General features: G+C 34.7%; 1 protein-coding gene across 1 annotated transcript in view; it reads left to right on the forward strand.

Moving 5' to 3' along the window:
- Positions 1-20,412, forward strand: part of LOC150105008 (protein Obscurin-like) — a 790,953-nt gene that overhangs the window by 53,902 nt on the left and 716,639 nt on the right. The window contains exon 8 of the mRNA XM_090395103.1: positions 7,958-8,452. Within this exon, the coding sequence (XP_090251229.1) occupies positions 7,958-8,452 (495 nt within the window). The remainder of the gene's footprint in view (positions 1-7,957; positions 8,453-20,412) is intronic.

Genomic DNA, 20,412 nt, shown 5'->3' on the forward strand with positions numbered 1-20,412 from the left:
AAGTTTGGACTGAATACATTAAGTCACTACTTTCTGATCAAGACAGGCCCACCTATCTTGAAGTCTGAAGTAGTAAAGATGATCCAAATATCAAGAAATGGTAAAGCGAGTGGACCCGATGAACTGCCAACAGAAATTGTGAAACTAATCAATGACAGTAATACTGATAAAATTGTAAAATTATTCAACAGAATTTATGACACTGGTAAAGTACCTCTGACTGGATGAACTCCAATCTTCATTGGATTTTCTTAAAACACGTAATACAAAAACTTGTGATGATTTTAGATTGATTAGCCTAATGAGCCACTCTCAAAATATGCCTACAAATTATAACAGAATATACCAAAAATGTGATGATCTCATTTGTGAAACTCAGTTTGGTTTGAGAAATGACCTAGTAACAAGAGAGGCACTTTTTTGCTCACGTATCTTAGCACAAAGATGCAGAGAACACCAAACGGACCTTTATATTTATTTCATTGATTTTGAAAAGGCTCTTTTGATAAGTCCAGCAAAGTAAACTCCCCAGAATCTTAGAATAACTAGACTAGATGATGACAAGGAGATGTTAGAATCATTAAAACCAGATTGCATCTGTCCTAACAGACAACATCAGGACAAGCAATTTCAAAATTGAAAGAGGAGTGAGACAAGAAAGTGTACTACCTCCACTTCTGTGTAACATCTACTCAGAAATCTTATTTCTCAAGGCCTTAGAAGGAAGAAAAGAAGGAATAATCATAAACGGCCAATTAATAAATGACTTACGCGATTCAGGTGATATTGCTTTAATTACAACAAATATTGAAGATCTTGAACTATTCGTACAATGTGCCAACAAAGAAAGCACAGAAATGGGCCTAAAATTTAACACACACACAAAAAAACTTATGATAATAAGCAACAACCCTTCGATAACAGCTGACTTATTTCTAAATGGAAATAAAATCGAAGAGAACAAACTCAGATACCTGGGATCCAGGATAAATGAAAGTTCGGACTGTGAGGAGATAAGATCAAGATGTGGAATTTCAAAACAGTCCTTTATTAACACGAAGCTCATTTTAGATGACGACGCCTTAAAAATTGAAATTCAAGTACGAATGTGTAGTGGTACGTATGGTCAAGTTTACTATCTGATCTGATCCTGTGGCTTCCTCTCTTTGAGAGGGTTGCAGCTGATTACTAGGGAGATAGAGATGTAAGGTGGTTTCACGTTGCCTTCCTTGCCGTATTTCTATGACTGTAGCCTGTGTGTTCACGGGTCCGGTTTGCCTGCTTTCGGGATGAAAAACCCCAGATAAACTGGCGGGAAAAAACCCTGCTATCCACGTCCAAGACCGGCTAACTTGGCAGTGGCTGAGGAAGATCCTTAAGATCCTCATGTCGTCGACGGGAATCGAAACTAGGACACTTCTTCCCCAGGCATATGGTTGCGAAGCGCAAAGCCACTAGGCTAACCGCGCGGACCAAGTTTACTATATGGAGTTGAAACATGGACGTTAAGGGCAAATACAATAAAAAAAGACTGAAATGTGGATATTTAGAAGGATGCTCGAAATCTCATGGGCAGAAAAGATGAAGTGTGAAGAGTGGTACTGAGAAGAATAAATAAAAATCGAGAATTAATCAATATTGTGAAAAGCATATTATATTTATGCTTTCTCTAATGAGAAAGCATAAATATAATATTCTCCAGGTAATACTAAAAGTTGAAATCAACAGAAAGAGAAAACCTGAAAGAAGAAAAATATCGTGGCTAGACAATATAAAAAAGTCGACTAAACTGAACACAGAACTCTTAATCAGAGCCACTAGAGAAAAGTAAATTCGCAAAGGTGATCGCTGAACTCCATTAGGAAATAGCACTTAAAGAAGAAGAAGAAGAAGGTTGTGAATCCACCTCCGAGAGGTTGGAAACCGACTGAAGTGGATGTTTGTCAATGTCTTTAGCATGCATATTTAGTAAAAATATGGAATAACGATTAGAAAATTCGGGCTTCCAATAAGCGGACTGCTAATCCGATGGAAACTATCTACCTCCTAATGATATTCAAAACGAATGCCACCGTGAAATTTGAACCAAACAACTTTTGGATCAGTTGAAATGCTGTGTACTCTACAACGTACGCCAACAAACGTAAACGTGAACGAAAAGCTACTGAAATCACAATACAGATTGAAAAAAAAACGAAGTTGCAAAGTTGTTGCGTGTTTATATTTCAGTTGGAGCTTGAAATGTGATTATAGGGGATGACACACAGAATGGCGTTTCCTATTATCCAGATGGTCTTCAGACCACTAGTTCCGTAACAAGAACAGAATAGTGAGAAATAATTCATAGTTCTGATTGGCTCCTGCATTATTCGAATTCCGACAAACCTGTACGCACTGGAAGATTATCTTTGAAATAAGCAGACGAAAATCAATTTGAAATACTTCGTTTTTGTTATTTAGTGTTGTTTATAATTGCCAAAGCAACTAATATTATAATACCAGTATATATCTGTTGATTGACTGCTGGGGGATTCTTCTAACTGTTTGTCTGTTCTATGGAACGAGAAACTGTCAACTGGAAAAATGAATATTTTTGTTGTCTGAAGTACTGCATAAGCTAACTTATCTTCCTCTTCACAACAATGGAATTGTTGGCATATGTAAGAAGTCTGAAGGATTATTGCTTTTGTTTTATTGTAAGGTATATTATTATTGATTTACTGTACAGATAAATCTTTAGTTTAACATTTAACAAATCCGTTTTTAAATATAAAAACTGAAGTGTGGAAATTACCTTCTGTGTTCTTGAAATCCGGTTGTCTACGTACTAAGTGAAATACTTTATTTAAAGGAAATTCTAAATAGACAATTTCATCTAAATAATTACATTTAGATGGATACCATTCGAGATCCAATTCATGGCATAATAAAAGTCTCTATTAGACTTTATAAAATCACTTGGAAATTTGATTATTAAAATGATTTTGGAGTTATATATTTAAACTATATTGCAACTTTAAGACACTGAAATCATCTTATTCATTCACCGAGTTTTTTTTTTTTGATAGTTTTAGTAATACTGTTGATAAGGATAACAAAATGATAGAATTATAGGTGTCAAAATTGGAAGTCCAAGTGATTATTCCGTAATGAAGGATCACAAAAACATTCAGGAAGTACAGATATGCTCTGATAAATTGCGACTAGTGTCTTCTTTTCCTGTATACAGATAATGTCACCAAAAACCTGAATTCAGGTCCAACACGTTTTCACGGCCGTTAAGATATCAGACTATGAGGAAACAGATAAGAAAAATCCGTGGTTGCAGTAACTACTGAAACTGAAATTTTCCTGAGGATGAACAGAGCACACGAGTGGCTACAAAACCAAATAGCACAGCATTGTAAGATTACTTACTGCCATGTAAGATTAAGTAGTTAATAAGAAAGAAGGAACCTGTTAATATGATTCGAATAACTAGGCTGTAGTCCTTCGTAGACTGATCCAAAGAGGTGGACAGCATGAAAGAAAAGCTCGAGAAGTTCATTCGATATGTTTGAAGCTGGGCAGTGAGTTGATATTCACTAACAGTTACTGTTACGCATGTGTTTACATGTCAAAAGGAAGAATGATGGCAGCCAGTTCAGAGAAACAGCGCTGATAAAAATCACCTATCTTTCAGAAGAGGGAGAATACGGGAATAAAAACGAGTCATCCGTTAATGGTTGCCCTCTTCTGGAAAACATAATCGTGGATCATCATTAGAACCAAGTTTGGTGCACCACCTCGAATGCGAACTTTGTCATTTGTTATGGCCAAAGCAATTAAGGCTATGAGACTAGTGTATTCTATTGTTTTATCTCTCTGCAATGCTTCTAAAATATTTGAGTCCTGAATTCAAATCCTGTTAAAAACCTGAAACATTTTATGGGTCTTTTCAAATGAAGCCAAGTTAGCTTGTCTTAGGAAGGATTTTCTTCAGGAATATTTGAGAAACATGCTACACTGCTTCATGGCTTCATTTGCCTTAGCAACATTATAATAATATAACATACAAGTAAATAACCCTACCTTCGAAATGTAAGGTAGAGATTCTCGTGTCGTAATGGACTTGGAAAGACAAGATGGTTGTCCAATTTCTTCACGTTTCCAAGTGATGCCAATTATCAAGTTTCAGGCGAAATGGGTGCACTCTCTTTCACCGTGCGCTCTGGAAAAAACCCCATGTTTTTCAGCGTACATATGAACGCGCGTACACACACACACACACACACGCGCGCACGCGCGCGCGCAGAATTATATTACGAAACGCACCATTTTTTTTAAAAAAATTTATTTAGTCATTTCGTTATTTGTTGCAATACGAAACATCAGTATTATACGTTCATTTTTTGTAAGCTGTGCAATTTCATTCCAACAAAACAGCCTATTCAAACCGAGAACTTAACCGGAAAGCAAGCGAAACATTACTACATAATGGTCGTCCGTTCTGTTTTTCTACAATATAAACAGGACGGATATGTCCTGTTCAATATGAAAGTACCATTCTATATACGTTATTTATTGAGAAATAACCTGTTCAATATAGCAGTGACTCAAACAGAAATGTTATTTCGCATAAATACTTATTATTATATAAATTTCCGTATCCAATATATAATATAAATTGCAGTAAAAGCAATAAAAAAAGGTAACTTTTACGCATCCCATAATGGCATTTGCCGTCCTGCTTGGTTGGTCCTACTACGGCTGGAATCCCGCAGGCATGGATGCTTTGTTATTGTATGTTTTTAGCGGCAGATAGATTTCATCGCCACCATTTTGCTTATTGGGGGCTTGCAGTGTGTTGAAAAGAGTACCACGTTTGTTCTCTAGAGCAAGGGTTTTGGTTCTTACCCTTACCCCACCCATGGCACTAATACTGATCCTAATTTACTATAGGATAATAGCCTTTTATGGTTGGGATTAACATAGAACATCTTTTATAATGGCTAGGGCATAGTCAACTTTAATAAGTGTCAAATGGATGAAACTGTCTATTGTCAGGCTTGGTGACTAAGTGGGTAAGACTTACTGGTTTTCTTTTTTGAGGATTTGGGAGGAGAGCATCATCGAATCTTATACATGAATGAAACACAAGCAATTCCACAATTGGGGGAGGGAAAGAGGAATTACCGATATCGTTTTAGATATTATCTGTGCTTAGAATGTTGAACATAGGTCAGTCTTAATGGATCCTCATCGGAGGATGAAAAACATCAAGCTATGTAAGTTGGTAGAACCTTTATAAACGAATAATTACAGTGTATATGGAATTGTTAGAAGTTTTTGAATTTCTTTCACTGTTATTTATCCTTCTGGGTTATAAAATGCAATCACTTATACGTAGAATTGGTGCCCCGTAGTAATCGGTACTTTAAAAAAATAATTGAATTATTTTTTAAAAAGTTTTATTAGTATTTTCTGAAGAAATTAATTAATTATTATTATTATCTAGATCTTCGAGATGTATAACGAAGATATAGAGGGTTTTTTTCACAAGCCATTCAAAATTAGAGTTTTCCTCGTGTCAATATGGCTTCATCTGTAAACATTTCGGGTTACAGGAGGAGGGGGGGGGATGTATAAATATAAGAGAGGATTTAATGAACGCCACGTAACTTAATGAATTAAACGCGGAAGACGAGTACGGATTAACGATCGAGCGATGAACGGTCATCGACCGTCTAATAAAATGCCATCAATAGAGCTCCTCAATGTTTCACATTACCAGCTTGGGTAACACCGGAGAAACATTTAGATGCAATACACTAACTTGTACCCAATTAGAAGTCAAAGCAGTGATACTTCTGGCGTGTACTGAGATCAATGCAACTATTGCCACTTGAGTGGACGAGCAAGGAATTCCAGATTTTAAATACTGATAACAGATACGTGATTCAGTCGATGGATGCGTGCCAGTTCAGAAACGAAGATGAATGGCTCGTGAAAAAGTGATAAAAAGTTAAGTAAGAAAGATGTTTGTAAAAGAAAACAACCCACCGGAGGCAAACAAAAACAAGTGTTCGGAAGCCAAAAGTTTTCAACTAAAATAGAATTACTCCCCCATCCCCCCCCCCCCAAAAAAACGAAAAATAGCTACAACTAAAAGCGAAAGACAGGTTCAACTTTTTCTGTTGACTTAAAAAATAGATAGGCGTATAATAAATACGTTTTTCTGGACATGTTTAATAAAGTGAAAATTTTGGGTTTCTAAAATTATTTGGCAACCTTTTGAGTGGAAGTCTTCCCTAATGTTCGCAACATTGCAGTATATTGCAGTGATATTTGATCAACACATAAAAATGAACATTACACATTGCGAAAATAATTTCAACCCTTTAAATAATGATGTAAATAATTTAGACAATTATTTGTCTAAAATGTTTAACCGAAAATGTAAATTATTTTTAGAATACGTGATGTGAAAAACATGACTTTGGGAGAAGCATTCGATGAACAGTGTGGTGTACGTAGTGTAGAACTAATGATGTGGTCATCGACCTTCAGTTAATACTCCTTCAGTGTTCTACGCTTCACCATTATTCGCTAAAAGTGAAGATGCTTACTTATATGATTAAAAAAAGGGGAAAAAAGGAGAATAACTGTCTGCATGCAGTGATACCAACGCAATGTTCTAGTTATTTTGGTTTATAAATATATATTTCGCTTTTCAACACTTGAGGCTGGTGTATAAATAGTCCCGAAGTAGGTGAATTTGCCTGAATAATTACGATATAAACATCTTTACTGAGAGGGAAGTAGACGTTAAAGTTCTTTTCGTGTTTAATCTAAAAAAAAAAAGAACTAAAAAGTGTACTCTTTCGATAATTAGTATCACATCTTTGAAATTTATGCTATTCCACTTTCGATAAGCCTACTAAACCGTTCGTGATACCCACCAGAATAGGTTGTCATTTCAGACGATTCTTAAAGGTTTTTCTAACTTTAATTTCGGATTAATTCCTTGATCTAAACATTCTTTACACTTTTAACTGGAACGTAGAAACGCAATTTCACAAAACAACCACAACACAAAAGAAACTGAACACTTGACAGTTTCGCCATCGGTGAGTCAGACTGAGTCAGATAAATGTTTTTCATGGTTGCCAAAATATCCAGTGTTGCCACACACACACACACACACACACACTCCGAAAGAATCTAGTCCCGGAATTTTGGGTGATGCCTTGTATTTCTTGGTTTTAACGTAATTTGTTAATTTGACATGTTTCGATTTTAGATGTACATGTGAATGATATTAGTCGCCGGATAGGACTACTAGTCCTTGCTATCCATTTCATATTTTTCTACTGCATCAAAAAACATCTGGAGGTTTCTAATAATAATAATAATAATAATAATAATAATAATAATAATAATAATAATAATAATAGAGTGATTTATTTCATTCCATTGACAGTAACAGGAGACTCATTTTCTTCGGATATGCACAAAATAAAACATTAGAACCATCCATTCCCATTCTTTGTCATCAAACTGAAGAAATTCAAAACGCTACTGCTCGTTAAACTATTTCAGAGTTTGTTCTCTGAAGTTTATTTTATTGTACAATTCAGGAGAAATTGTAAACAAGACTTTGAAATCCAGCAATTGCTCATACTTTGTGGAACAAACGACAAACTTGTGGTTTGTTCCACAAAGTGTGATTTATTTAAAAAAAAATCAGATAAGCGTAGTTATAATGTTTAATCATTACCAGGAATGAAATCATCACAAGATAAGCCTAAAACAGCATTATTATTTCATTTAAATCGCGTGTATCTGTATCCCAACAAGCTTTTTTTTTTATTTATAAGATTTCGTTTTTATTTATAGCTCTGGTGAAATGCATTGAACTATACTACTACTAATAATACATAAACCTGTCACTTATTTCCTTCGTTTTCTCTGGTAGCCGATATTTTTCGAAGTCCACACCAGCCAAGGAACGCTCATCCCCGAGGTGACATCTCCCATAGGAGACTACAGCGAGCTAACGAAGTCAGAAGGCGCTACTGACCCTTCTGATCAGCCGTGCGGAGACCAAGTTCAAAAATGGGTGTCCTCCCCCTCCGCCGTATCTGCCAGCTACCCGATAAGCGTTACGACAAATGTCGACGGGGTGATTGCGGAAGTCATAACACTCGATGCCGGCCTAGACACGAAGGACAATTTTGGCACGTGGACCGGCGAAGAGGAGTACAGCTCTAGCCAAGCAGCCGAGCTCAGCACGCAAGTTGCCAACGGTAGTCTGTATTACCGCTCCGAAGACGACGACTCGTCACGTGCTCATACAATACATGGCCTTTTGGAAACGAGGATCCCAGACTTGTCTCAGCTCGGTCATTGTGGTTTAGTAGAAAAGACCATCTCGGACTCAGAATACTACAAGAGCCACCCAAAAAACAAGGTGCGTACGCAGCAATTGCTTATTTGATGTTGGCTTTATTTTAAAATCAAAATTATGATTTAGTTGTGCGTATTTCAGACGATAATGTGACATGATATTCGTTATGCACAAATGGTAAAACTATTCGAATGTATTTCCCCCCCCCCCCCTATTACACATAGTTAAAAGAATATGACAATATTTTTTTATGTTCACAACGAAAGATACGTAAAAAATATTTTACTCCTCATTGGTACTAATTTAATTGAAATATGCGTTAATATTTTAATTTAAACTGTGCACATTTAATAATCGTTAACAGCAGAAATTTGATTACTCAGAATAATGAATTAGTAAAATCTGTTTAATATTATTTTAAAATTAAAACTCAAATAACCTTTAATGTATGTATAAAAATAATTGGGAGAATATATTATATTTTCCCACTTTATTTTTGGTATCGGGTAGTGATTTAATGGATTAAATCATCTTAAGATTTGGAGATAAAATCTGATATTAATTAATTACCGAGTTGAACATTACTATAAGTGATGTAAAGGTATTTCGTAATGTGAAATTCATTAGTAACCATTACTAATCTACATTTTTACATTCAAAATATATTAACGGGAATTCCGAACAATATTGGACAGATTGCGCAATAATTAAGGTTAAGCAATTGAGGAGATAGATGTGACTCGACTGAGAATTCAGATTTACTAATAACTAGGAAAAAAATAAGACATTCTTCATCCAATAATATTATTTTCTTCTTTTCATCTAAATTTCATTTATCCGTACATTTATTTAATACTTTCCGCGCTTGAAAAAAAAGTCGAATTCTTCGAGGTGTTACTTCAGGAAATTGCAACGCCTTTAATCATCATGCATACATAGAAATGAGTGTTGAACTAACTACATAAAGAGATTTTCTATAATAAACCTTAACTCAGAGAATGCCAGAGCATGTTGAAAGTGATGGCTGGAAGTGGTACATAAAGTTGAAGGATGTAAAGATTGTATTACTTCTACTTTTAGAAACCAGGTTGGGGGTGGCAATAGTTTTGGGCACCGCTTCTTGACTCCGTGCCGTAAAGATGCTTTGACAACTTCGTCAGACTCATGGGGGGGGGTATTCTAAAACAGAGTTAATTTTTTAAGGAAGTAGTGAAACTGAGGAAGAATATTGTAATACGTGTGTGTGTATATACATCGATTTTCCTTTTTTTATCCGTGAAATGTATTTTGACTGTTTTTTTTTAAATATCATTTTAGAGGTCATGGGAAGTGGAAAAGAATATTATATATATCTAAATTTTAAACCATTTGCGATCAGTTAAGCTACAGTTGATATTACATACTCGATTATATTTAAGATTATTTTATATTTTCATTTATTTTTTAAACATCATTCATCTCAGGATATTAAATTTGTTATATAAATTCAGTAATACTAATCTTATGCACTAGAAAAATATTAACTGTTACTTCTTTCGCGAGTTTTGCATTTTTTTTTCTCAGTTGAAGTTCATTATTTGAACTTCAACTGAGGCTTTCTCTCAATGGTTGATGAAATTGTAGATGTAATGGTAAGGATTCAAGATAAGAAAAGTTTCTCTGCTTGTTGAATGGTCAAACTATTCATATTGGAAATCGCGCTGTGTAATTTATTACGGGATTGAACCCTAGTAGTTCTGTGCAGTGGTGTTTCGTAAACTTTCAATACGATCTGCTTTCTTAAAACGTTTCAGTTTCAATTATTATTCCACATTTTAATTGCATTTAATTTTTTAAACATTTTCTAGGAATTGAGTGGCCCTTTTTCGGATTATTTTGGGAAAAAATAGATGTATTGCTACAGAATTAATTCCTCTATTTTATATAATTGTTTTTCATCTAAGAATTATTATATTTTTTAAAAAAAGTTGAAAGGAAATGTTTAGATATCAGTGCATCTTGTGCTCCTCCGTTTATTCCAGTTGCGAGGAGGTCACGACATTGGCCCATCGCTTGAAAAGACCTGTTTGAATCGTTTAGGATGCAAAGAACTTTTTTTTTTCACCCTAAAAGTGAATTAATCAGTTTGATACGCAAGATTTTTTTTCCCTATAAAACTAGAAGATCGCGAAAATCCACATAATTAACAGACATTCGTCTCATTAAAGTTCAAAGTAAATAACCCAACTGATTTATTCACATATTTCGCAGTTATCGGTGTCGAAAGAGGGCGCTTTCATTAAGTTGCCCAAATCCTAGATTTTAAGTTCAGCATTTTTTTTTTCTTATAAATTAAGTCTTTAAAAGGCACCGAATAATTAAATATTTATTAAATGTAAAAGAAATTTTGACTATTGTTGTATACTAAAATATACTCTGAATAAAAAATTCGATATACAATTTATACATATATAGAGAAACAATAAAATTTATCTCTCAAATGCTGTTATGAAAGTGCGATGTACAACTGTATAGCATAAACTCGTTCGATATCTTTCTTTGTATATAAAATATAAAACCGTTTCATTGAGAAGCGTGACGTAACATTTCTATGACAAGAGGATGTTCTGCTTATAGCCAAATGGTTCAGTGTGGCAGGGTTTCATTGTTAATGCACGAAGTATTGCGCTATAGGCAGTAAGTGCGAATCGAATGCTTTGTGAATATGTAAGTGGCATGTGATTTGCGAGACCACACCCTGTTAATTGATGGCCTGAAAAAATGTTTAATATATGGTACGTCTCGCTAAGACCGAATCATGTCTACATGGTCTGTTCCTCACACGACACTAGTGTGCATCTGCAGCAGTGGGTTATATTGTGCAGATTTTACTTTGTAGTGCACGTTGCTTTACACTGGCAACGTGTTGGCCACTTCTTATCGCGAGCCACTGGAGATCAAGTTACTAGAAGGAAAAAGGGAATGCTTGACGTATTACGAAAAATTTCCAGCCATCGTAAATGCTTTCTACGCAGGACGTTTTACCACAGGTTTATCGCCTTTTACAATTCTGTGAAAACTCGGAGGTTAAATTGTAAAGGATAAATGAGTAACATTTCCAAACTCCAAAGATAATCTCGAGAGTGGTGGGCAATGTGTTACTGCAGTTTCAGCTGTGATGCTGTCACAAACAATACCAAGGCGTGTTGCCCCCACACGATGATGAGCTCTGTCACCAGGAAGTAACAATGAAAGTCTCCTTCCGTACAATCACTGGTGTAAGCATTTTCAACTGTTAATAAAGTAATAAATAAGTTTTGGTATCACGATAACTGTCAATCGAGGGTTAAATTCTTGAAATTGTATTCTGTTAAATAAGCGATAAAAAAGTTATATTCAGCGATTCCCTGAATAGAAAAAATAACATAAATAAACTAAAAAGTGATTAATAATAGAAAGAATTATGCGTGCACATTTTTTAATACAACGTGTATTAAAATAATCGCCTCATGGAATTTCCTATAGCAATATATTATTTTTATAATGGTTTCATCATTTTTTATTTATGAAAATAAGAATGAAGAAATCGTTATATTACAGGAAGAGTGTGTGGGTGTTGGTGATTTTCTCGTTCCTATTGGATGATGTATATGAAACATAGCGATAAAAAAAGAAGTAGACTTTATGCAATGAATATATTACCTATGAATCAAGCATGTTTCAAATGGATATTTATTCCCTATTTTAAAAATTAAGTGTATATTTTCTTAAGTGTATATATATATAACCGACCCCATTTACGAAAAACCACAGGATTTGTAACATAATAGTCCAGTGTGGACAAGTAGGAAATGTAGACTGTAATAGGTTTATAATCTTTCCTGAGTGGAGATATCATAAAAGTGGATTTCGTTAGTGGCGAATACGGTGGAATACGAATTCAAGCCTTTGGTTAGAGAGTGGAGACGTAATCTACTGAGCCAACCAGGCTGTCTTTCCCAGAATCCTATCCCGATTTTTCTCATTCTCTCTTACTATATTATTCAATCATCATCATCATCAGTTCACTGGACATCCACAGATGCCGTATGGTTACTCCGATGCTCGGTGATGTGCCACACCAGTCCTCGCCATGTGGTCCTGTTGTATACTTTTCAAGAGGTTTCAATTCTCTGAAGATCAGTCACTCCAGACACACCATCCATCCATCCATTCATCTCATTGGCGGTCTACTCCTTCCTTTTTTTTTCCAGGAACTTTACCTTCTGCTACTGTTCTGAGAAGTCCAGTCCACCCATTATTCAAAGCAACTATTAATTCCTGTTCAAGGTTCCAACTTACTTTAGAATATGACTCTTACATCTGAAAATTATTCTCGCCTCCCCCAAACTTCTCTATATACTTCTGAGAAAATTTCTTTCAGAACTGAATACTAACGACTTCTCCCTCATCTTTATAGTCCAAATCATTTGAAACAACATTTCTTCAACTGCATTCTCTGAGGATTCTTATTGCCTTTTTTGTCTTTGGAATTAAGGAAAAAACCGATGAAATAACTGACTGAATTAGGTTTTAATGTGACATGCCTGGAATATTGTAAATTTTCGTATTGCAATCGGTTTGCTCTTTTAATCTCTCTGAGTAGATTTCTGAATCTAGTTATTAAAGATCAGTTTTTCCGAATTTGCGACGTATATAAATTTATGATTAGAATTTATTGCAAGAATATTTTGCGTAAACAATAATTAAATTTAATTAAATCAGTTAACACTAAGTAAATCAGTGTCTAGTAACACAAAAGCAATTATGAAAAAAATTCATATTTTCGATTTTAACAGTTGAGAGATAGAGGAATTTAATTTGCTTATTTTAAAGGATGGGTCTCTTTCGCAAGTAGAAAAATTTGGCTTTTATTCTACGGTCCGAGTGAACCGGTATTAGGCGAAATACACGAGGGAAAAAACTTACTAATTTCATCTGCAGAATTTCTACTTGAAAGTTTTCCTATTTATGTAAACCGCTTTAAATAAATAGCCTTTTTGGTTTTCTTAAACTATTTTATGCCAATACACCCATGAAAGGTTATAAACCTATGGCAGAAGGTTACCGGATTAAGGTTAGATTATCCGTAAATCTTGCTCTTCCGGTCTCTTCTAAACAGGATGGTCTTATACCGGGCGATGAAAATGAGCTACGACGAAAAGACTTTCGCAACCATCCATGGCCTCGAATGTTTAGCTCTCTACTTGGCCAACTACGCAAAATTATATTAACCTAGGCTCTTCCGGGATTATATGATCTCGAAATACGATCGCATGGATATTATTATCTATATATTTATTGAACTTTGAAAAAAAAAATCTGTACAATTGAAAGTAAAAAAAAACTTGAGTATATATAAAATGTTCATTCTTAAAAATGAAATAAAAAAACCCCACGGTTTCCGTTATGGAGGATAAAACTTTTGATAAATGACCATTTTCTCAACGAAGTGCAAACTGGAATACATGCGTTCTGTAAATTAAATGTATATCTTAGAATGCCTTATATGTATTTCATTCTTTTTAAGAAATCTCTTTGTAGAGACTGCATACTTTCCGAAACACTTCCTCCTCTCAATATATCTGTATGCTCAAGTTTTCTTCAGTGAACTTAAGACTCGACTTTGACTAAGCAAAATGGCATTCCTGTCCATAAATCATCGTTCCTCTGACTGTTTAATCTTTCATATAAATAGCGTCATTTAACACCTCAAATATTGCACTGCATTAATTGAAACTGGTAAGAATCTAAAGTGATACGAATACCTGTCTGTACATTTATTCATGTTAGAAGATGCGAGTCTATTTTTTTTTTAAATTTCCATTATTACTTTATTTTGCGATTCCACATTATCCTAAGCATCATTCTTTTAATTTAGTAAAATTGATACTCGAAAAGATGATTAGATTGTAAAATTTTTGCCTAGGTGGGTTCTGTGGGTGGTATTTTCAAAATCTTTTAACCCATAGCAACATATCCGAAATACAGTCGATATTAAGGTTCCTGTGTTCTATTCCAAGAATTCATCAGATTATATACGAAATTTAGGTAAAATATTCTCATTGATATGAAGCATGCAATAATTATCTCGTATTAATATAATGATGATATTACATAATGCAGCTGAACAACGAACCGCGTGTTTATACCTCAATGGGATGTTCGCCATCAAGTTTAAGACTGTTCCATCTATGACAGTTGTTATTTTAGGAATTAGTTTGTTAATATAAGTTTTTTTTTTCTCTCTTCAAATTTATACTTTAATTCTGACGATGTATGCCATCAGAATCATCAGAATCAGACTCAGAATAATCGAACATAGCACTGACTGTATTCAACTCGCCACTACATCATGTTAAGGAGCTAAACGAACCATCCTATTTTTTTTTTTTTTCTTGGATCAGTCAAGGAAACTTCCCAAATTGTATTCCATTAGCACTGTCGTAAACATGTAGAGTGCATGATGAATGGGAGCAATAACGTGCATCTCGCAAATGTCCACAGCGCTGAAATAGCACCGTAGAGTGCGGCATTTCATGCGTCAGCGTCATTCTTCGAAATACAAAAATCAGCAGAATTGTTCAACGAAGCAAAAATAATCCAGACCTTAAAAGGGAATCTTCGTCGTAAAAAATATTATTTATTATTAGTCTGTTTTATTTTTGAGTGGTCATTAGTTGAGACAATGTTTAGAAAGAAAAAAAAAATCAAAATATATCCTTTTTTTAAAAAAAAAAAAAATCAGAGAAATAAATGTAGGTGTCGCTTGTTTTCGTTATAACAATAAATTTAAGTCGTCTGAATAAAATATGAGGCTTCGCTAAAAATACTGGAAAAATTGTTGAAAATAAATACTGTTGTTCTTGTCCTATATTTGGCGTCACGTCTACAAGCAGACATTTTGTAATTTTTTTTTTTTTTGAAATCGAGGAATGTGTTGAATAACTGTCAATGGCAGTTCGGTAGCACAAGATTATCAAACGAAAAGAACACAACCAAATAAGTAATTAAAAGTAAACCTAGCCTATAACACACGTGTGACGATAGACTTCTAGTTCCACTGGATTGTAGCTATATTTTAAGTAACTAGTACTGCTCCTGTCAATTCTTTTAATGTTGGTTTTAAAATGTGTTTTAACGATTCCAATTTTCCGCATACGTTTCGCATTTTGATTATTTTCCAAATATTTTGGAAACCATACTGTATATATAGTTACTCTAATTAATCGATTATCCATATGTTGTATATTAACGTAAAAATTATCATTCTTAGCAGTTTCTTGGATTTATTATAAAACGTCATTTATCCAGAAAGTTTTTTTTTTAATTATTACAAAAAAGTGAAGGCAAAAATTAAACATATAAATACATTTTATTTTTTATGACAATAATCTACGATAAACGCCTATAAAAATAACATATTTTCCCTTAATAAGTGGGTGGTGTCTTAGAACATAACTAAAGTGTATTACAATTATTCTGATCTTTGGATTATCGTTAATATATTTAAGTGAAAAAAAAATCACTTAAGATAACATAAATGCATTATGTAGAGTGAGAGTCATCTGTTTCCCAACAGTGACGTTATCACAAACACCAAAATTTAAATTAAAAATATTTGTCTAACACATCGTTAGCTGTTATATCGCTTTTTTTTTTTTGGTTTTCACCCAAGACAGTGGGCGATTTCAGTGATTAGTTAATAGTTGTAGCAATAAATTTACTTTTTTCCGTCCTATGAGTTAAATTTGGTGTCTTAGCTCTTGAGTAAGAATGGTGTGTTATGAGCACACAAGTGTGAGAGGTAATTTGCTGTTTCCACTGATGTATTTACCTGAAACCACCAGCCCCACAAATATCCGAAAATAGATACACGAATTCCTAAGAGACGCCTGTTGATACAGTGACCTATTAACCCGAAGATAGCAAATTGTTTAACCACTTTCTATAAATAGTTGAAACGGAGGAATTGAAAAATGGTTTATAGAGAGGAACGAAAGAAAAAAAAAAAGATGGATGAACTGAATATGTCTGACAACCGATGTGCAAAGAGACTGAATAGGAAAAACAACTAAGTAATTAATTACCGTGCGATGATAATACAGCGTAAGTTCCCTTTTACGGGAATGTACGACACCATCTAAGTCCCCTCCCAAATTTTATCCGGGCTCCGGAACCGGCATAGCTGATGAATCAGGGTTATGCTGGGTCAGTATTCCTGACTGTAATCCGTGGTGTGTCCACGGTCGGTTTGCAGGATGAAAAACCCCAGATGAACTGCGGGAAAAAAAAAAACCTTCTGTCCACGCCCAAGACCGGCTAACTTGGCTATGGCTGATCCTTAAGCTCCTCACGTCATCGACGGGAATCGAACCTAGGACACTCCTTCCCCAGGCCTATGGTTGCGAAGCTCAAAGCCACTAGGCTAATTTTTTTTTTTTTTTTTTTTTTTTTTTTAATAAGCCAGTAGGCTAATCGCGCGGACAACAAGTGAAAGAGACCGACATTCTCCTTTCCTCCCCCCCCTAACACACATTTTGTTGTCGATAAAAAGGAAGCATCAAATCAAGCAGCATAGTTACATAACATCTGTATGACTGTAGTTGTTGTTGCATAGCACTGGCATATCAGCTCGCATGTGTAAAAAAAAGTGGGCTAAGTACTGCGGAAGCAGGGATATAGCTGCATTTTAAAAGAGACTATTTTATTTACATTTTTTATTAGCAGTATTGTTATTTTTGTTGCTGTTATACTGTTCGTATTTCAGAGGAGAATTTACATTTCTCAACAATTAAAATAATGACAGCCAAGTAGCCGCTTCTAAACTTCAGCTGACCTCCAGTTCCTCATTATTCGCCTTCCTCATTTTCACATGAAGAGCTTTTTGAGGCACTCGTTTTTTTTTTTTTTTAGATAAAGTAAAACAGTCGAGGAATGACTAGCCGAAATTAGTTAAGCCATGGCTCCGATATTGTATTTATTTTCCCTTGGTTTCAATTGTGCCGAAAGCCTTAAAAAATTTTAATCAAAGCAAGAAACGACTATAATCCGAATTGAATTCACACGGATTAAAGTGACTGGTTGGACTTGGTATATATTGTTTCTTCATAATCAGCACAGTGAATATTTATATTAAAAAGTCAGTCGAAAACGTGTATCGAAGTAAAAGAGACGCTTAAAGTACTCTACTTTGCCTCTGCTTAGGTATAATAAACACGTAGAAAGAATATGCTGATAGTGTTTAAAACAAATTCTCATTCAGTTGATGAAGGCATTAAATGTGCTTGCTCTCAGTCAGAAATAGACGCAGTCGTTCCCGGGATTCAAGGGTAGGACTGAAGACAATACGTTCTATTATGGAGTTCACTGGCAGTGCTGTTATTTTGGGATGGGGTGATTACTCGTAGACTTCTGGCTGAAGTCTTTCAAGAGGAGAATTGTTCGCTTCAGATTCAGTATTTCTGCAGAATTACATAGTTTCTCATATTAGGTGAAAAAAACAACAGAAACATTTAATACATCGAAAAATGTATTAAGACGTTGAGTGATCATTTTTCTGCCTCGCGCTTTTTTTTTTTTTTTTTTGTGATTCTATTCACATGTTTTTCAATTCTATACCAAACGATCTGTATGGATAGAAATCAGCCCTCCGACAGTGTGGAAATAACAGCTAGTTGTAATCCCTCTTCATTTCATTTTATATTTAATTCATTTCATCTTCATTTCTTACCTAGAGAGATCGAGGGACAGAATCATAAATGAGGAATCTCCATCAGTGGAATAAGACTCAACCACCTATGCTTTGCAGATGACATTGTTTTACTCGAGGAAGACGAAAAGAAACTTGAGCAAATGATACATAATCTAAATAGAGAAGGAGAAAAGATACGGATTGAGGATGAACATAGAAAAGACAAAAACAATGGTTTTTGGTGAAAGGGAGATTGGAAAAAAAGATTATTGGAGGGAAAGGAACTTGAGAATGTGGAACAGTTTACCTTTCTTGAAAGTTGTGTAACACATGATCTAAACTGTAAAAAAGAAATTAAAATTAGGACTGCAAAGGCTTTAACAGCGCTAAAATCCACGGACAAAATTTGGAAGAGTATAAATATCAGCTTAAAAACCAAACTTAGCCTTCTTGAGACGTGCATCTTTATGTTATATGGTTGCGAAATTTGGATAATGACAAAGGAATCGGAGAGAAGAATACTAGCTTTCGAAAGAAAGTGTTATCGTAAAATTGTATCAATTGGATGGACTCAGAACCTTAGAAATGAAGAAGTGTACAGAAGGATACAACTAAAAGAGACTCTGTTTCAAAAAGTCATACAAAGGAAATTAAAACTCTTTGGACAAGTGACAGAAAGTTAAAGTAATTGGTGTTTGACGTAATGAGCGGAACAAAAGTCAAAGGTCGTCCTCATCGTGAGTGGGCTGACGTTATTAAAGCGGGAACTCTTCAAGAATCGAGACATGCTGCAACGAACAGACATCACTGGGACAATATAGTCAACATGGCATCAGACACCTACGGACGCTACACACATGGTTCGTGATGGCGATATAATCCCTCGATACGAATTTAACTGAGCTTCATGGATCCATAAGTCTTGCTGCTTGAACCCATCCATTTCGCATCGATGATATGGTAATTGACGTGTGTAGAAAGACGTGTGTTCGTCGTACATGTTGTTTATTTTTTGACGGTATATATTAGAACATAGGTATGGTAATTGGTTGAAAACAGATTATGCTCAATCCAAATTTAATTAATTTGAAGTGACTTCTTTTTCCACTCTCTTTATTCGATTAACAAGAAGCATTCTTTTACAGCAGTAAGAAGAAAAGTGTAGCCTTTGTTTACAGCAATATTCATTCCCTTTGGGGGAGACATGTTAATTATATGTGAACCTCTACTTGGAGGTTGGCGTAAAGTATCTTGTTTCAAGAAATCGTTTCTAATTTATGAAAAAAATTCTAGAAATATAAATATGTCGGTTTATATCCGATATATTAAAGGTTTCGAATTTACAACATTCTGCAGCCGAATCCATTATTTTTATGTCACAAATAAAATAACTACACGTGCGCAATTTTCCTGTTCTTTTACTTGTAGCTATTTTCGTTTTCAACTACAACATATTTAAATATTGGCCAGTAGAAGAGTTACTTTGCAGTGTATTTCTTTCAGACTCAAAATAAGATAGAAAGTAATTCTTAAACCTGATTTGGATTACTCAGATCGTAATAATAAAAGGAAAGGATGCATAAGAAATGTAAATATATATGGAGCTGGGAAACTTAACAACAGCGGTTAAGCGCATCTCAGTAAATATCCATGGCCAGCATATTTAAACGGGCTTGTTTTACCAATAGTCATGTGAAAAGGAGGTGGAAGTTTTTCACATCTTGGCATATTAAGCAGAGGTTATTATTCTTTTCAAATACTTGTGAAGAAAGGATTGCAAGGAAGCAGCATTAAAAGAATACAGTATTATTGTGATCGCAATAATTTAGTGGAATTCTTTTAATGACAAAATAACAATGAGATAAAACAGAGAATTGTGTAGGGGAGCTGCAATTGTATACAGGTATTAAGGAGACCAATTAAAAAAATACATATATATATATATCTGAAATGGGTCGACTCCAGTTGGGAACTTAATGAATGAAATAATGCTTGCTGCCTAGGTATTTCAGCAGTGGATTAATGGTCACACTCAAGAGAATATCCGGCATTCTAGTATGAGTTAACGGATCTTCACACTGGAAAGATAATTACGAAGTTGCCAAAGATTGCATTTTGCTTTTGTTTATTGGTACCTTTTCTTTTTAAAGTTGTTTTTCATTCTACATCCATCTGTACAATCGTTTTTAATTGTATTATTCTATATGTGTGTGTGTGTGTGTGTGTGTGTGTGTGTGTGTGTGTGCGTGTGTGTGTGTGTGCGTGTGCGCGCGTTGACCTTGCCGGTGGTCATCAATTAGTCATTTGCAGT

The sequence above is a fragment of the Typopeltis vanoorti genome, chromosome 7 (assembly GCF_054136105.1).
Source record: "Typopeltis vanoorti isolate ZY-2024b chromosome 7, IOZ_Tvanoo_1.0, whole genome shotgun sequence".
NCBI lineage: Eukaryota > Metazoa > Arthropoda > Arachnida > Uropygi > Thelyphonidae > Typopeltis > Typopeltis vanoorti.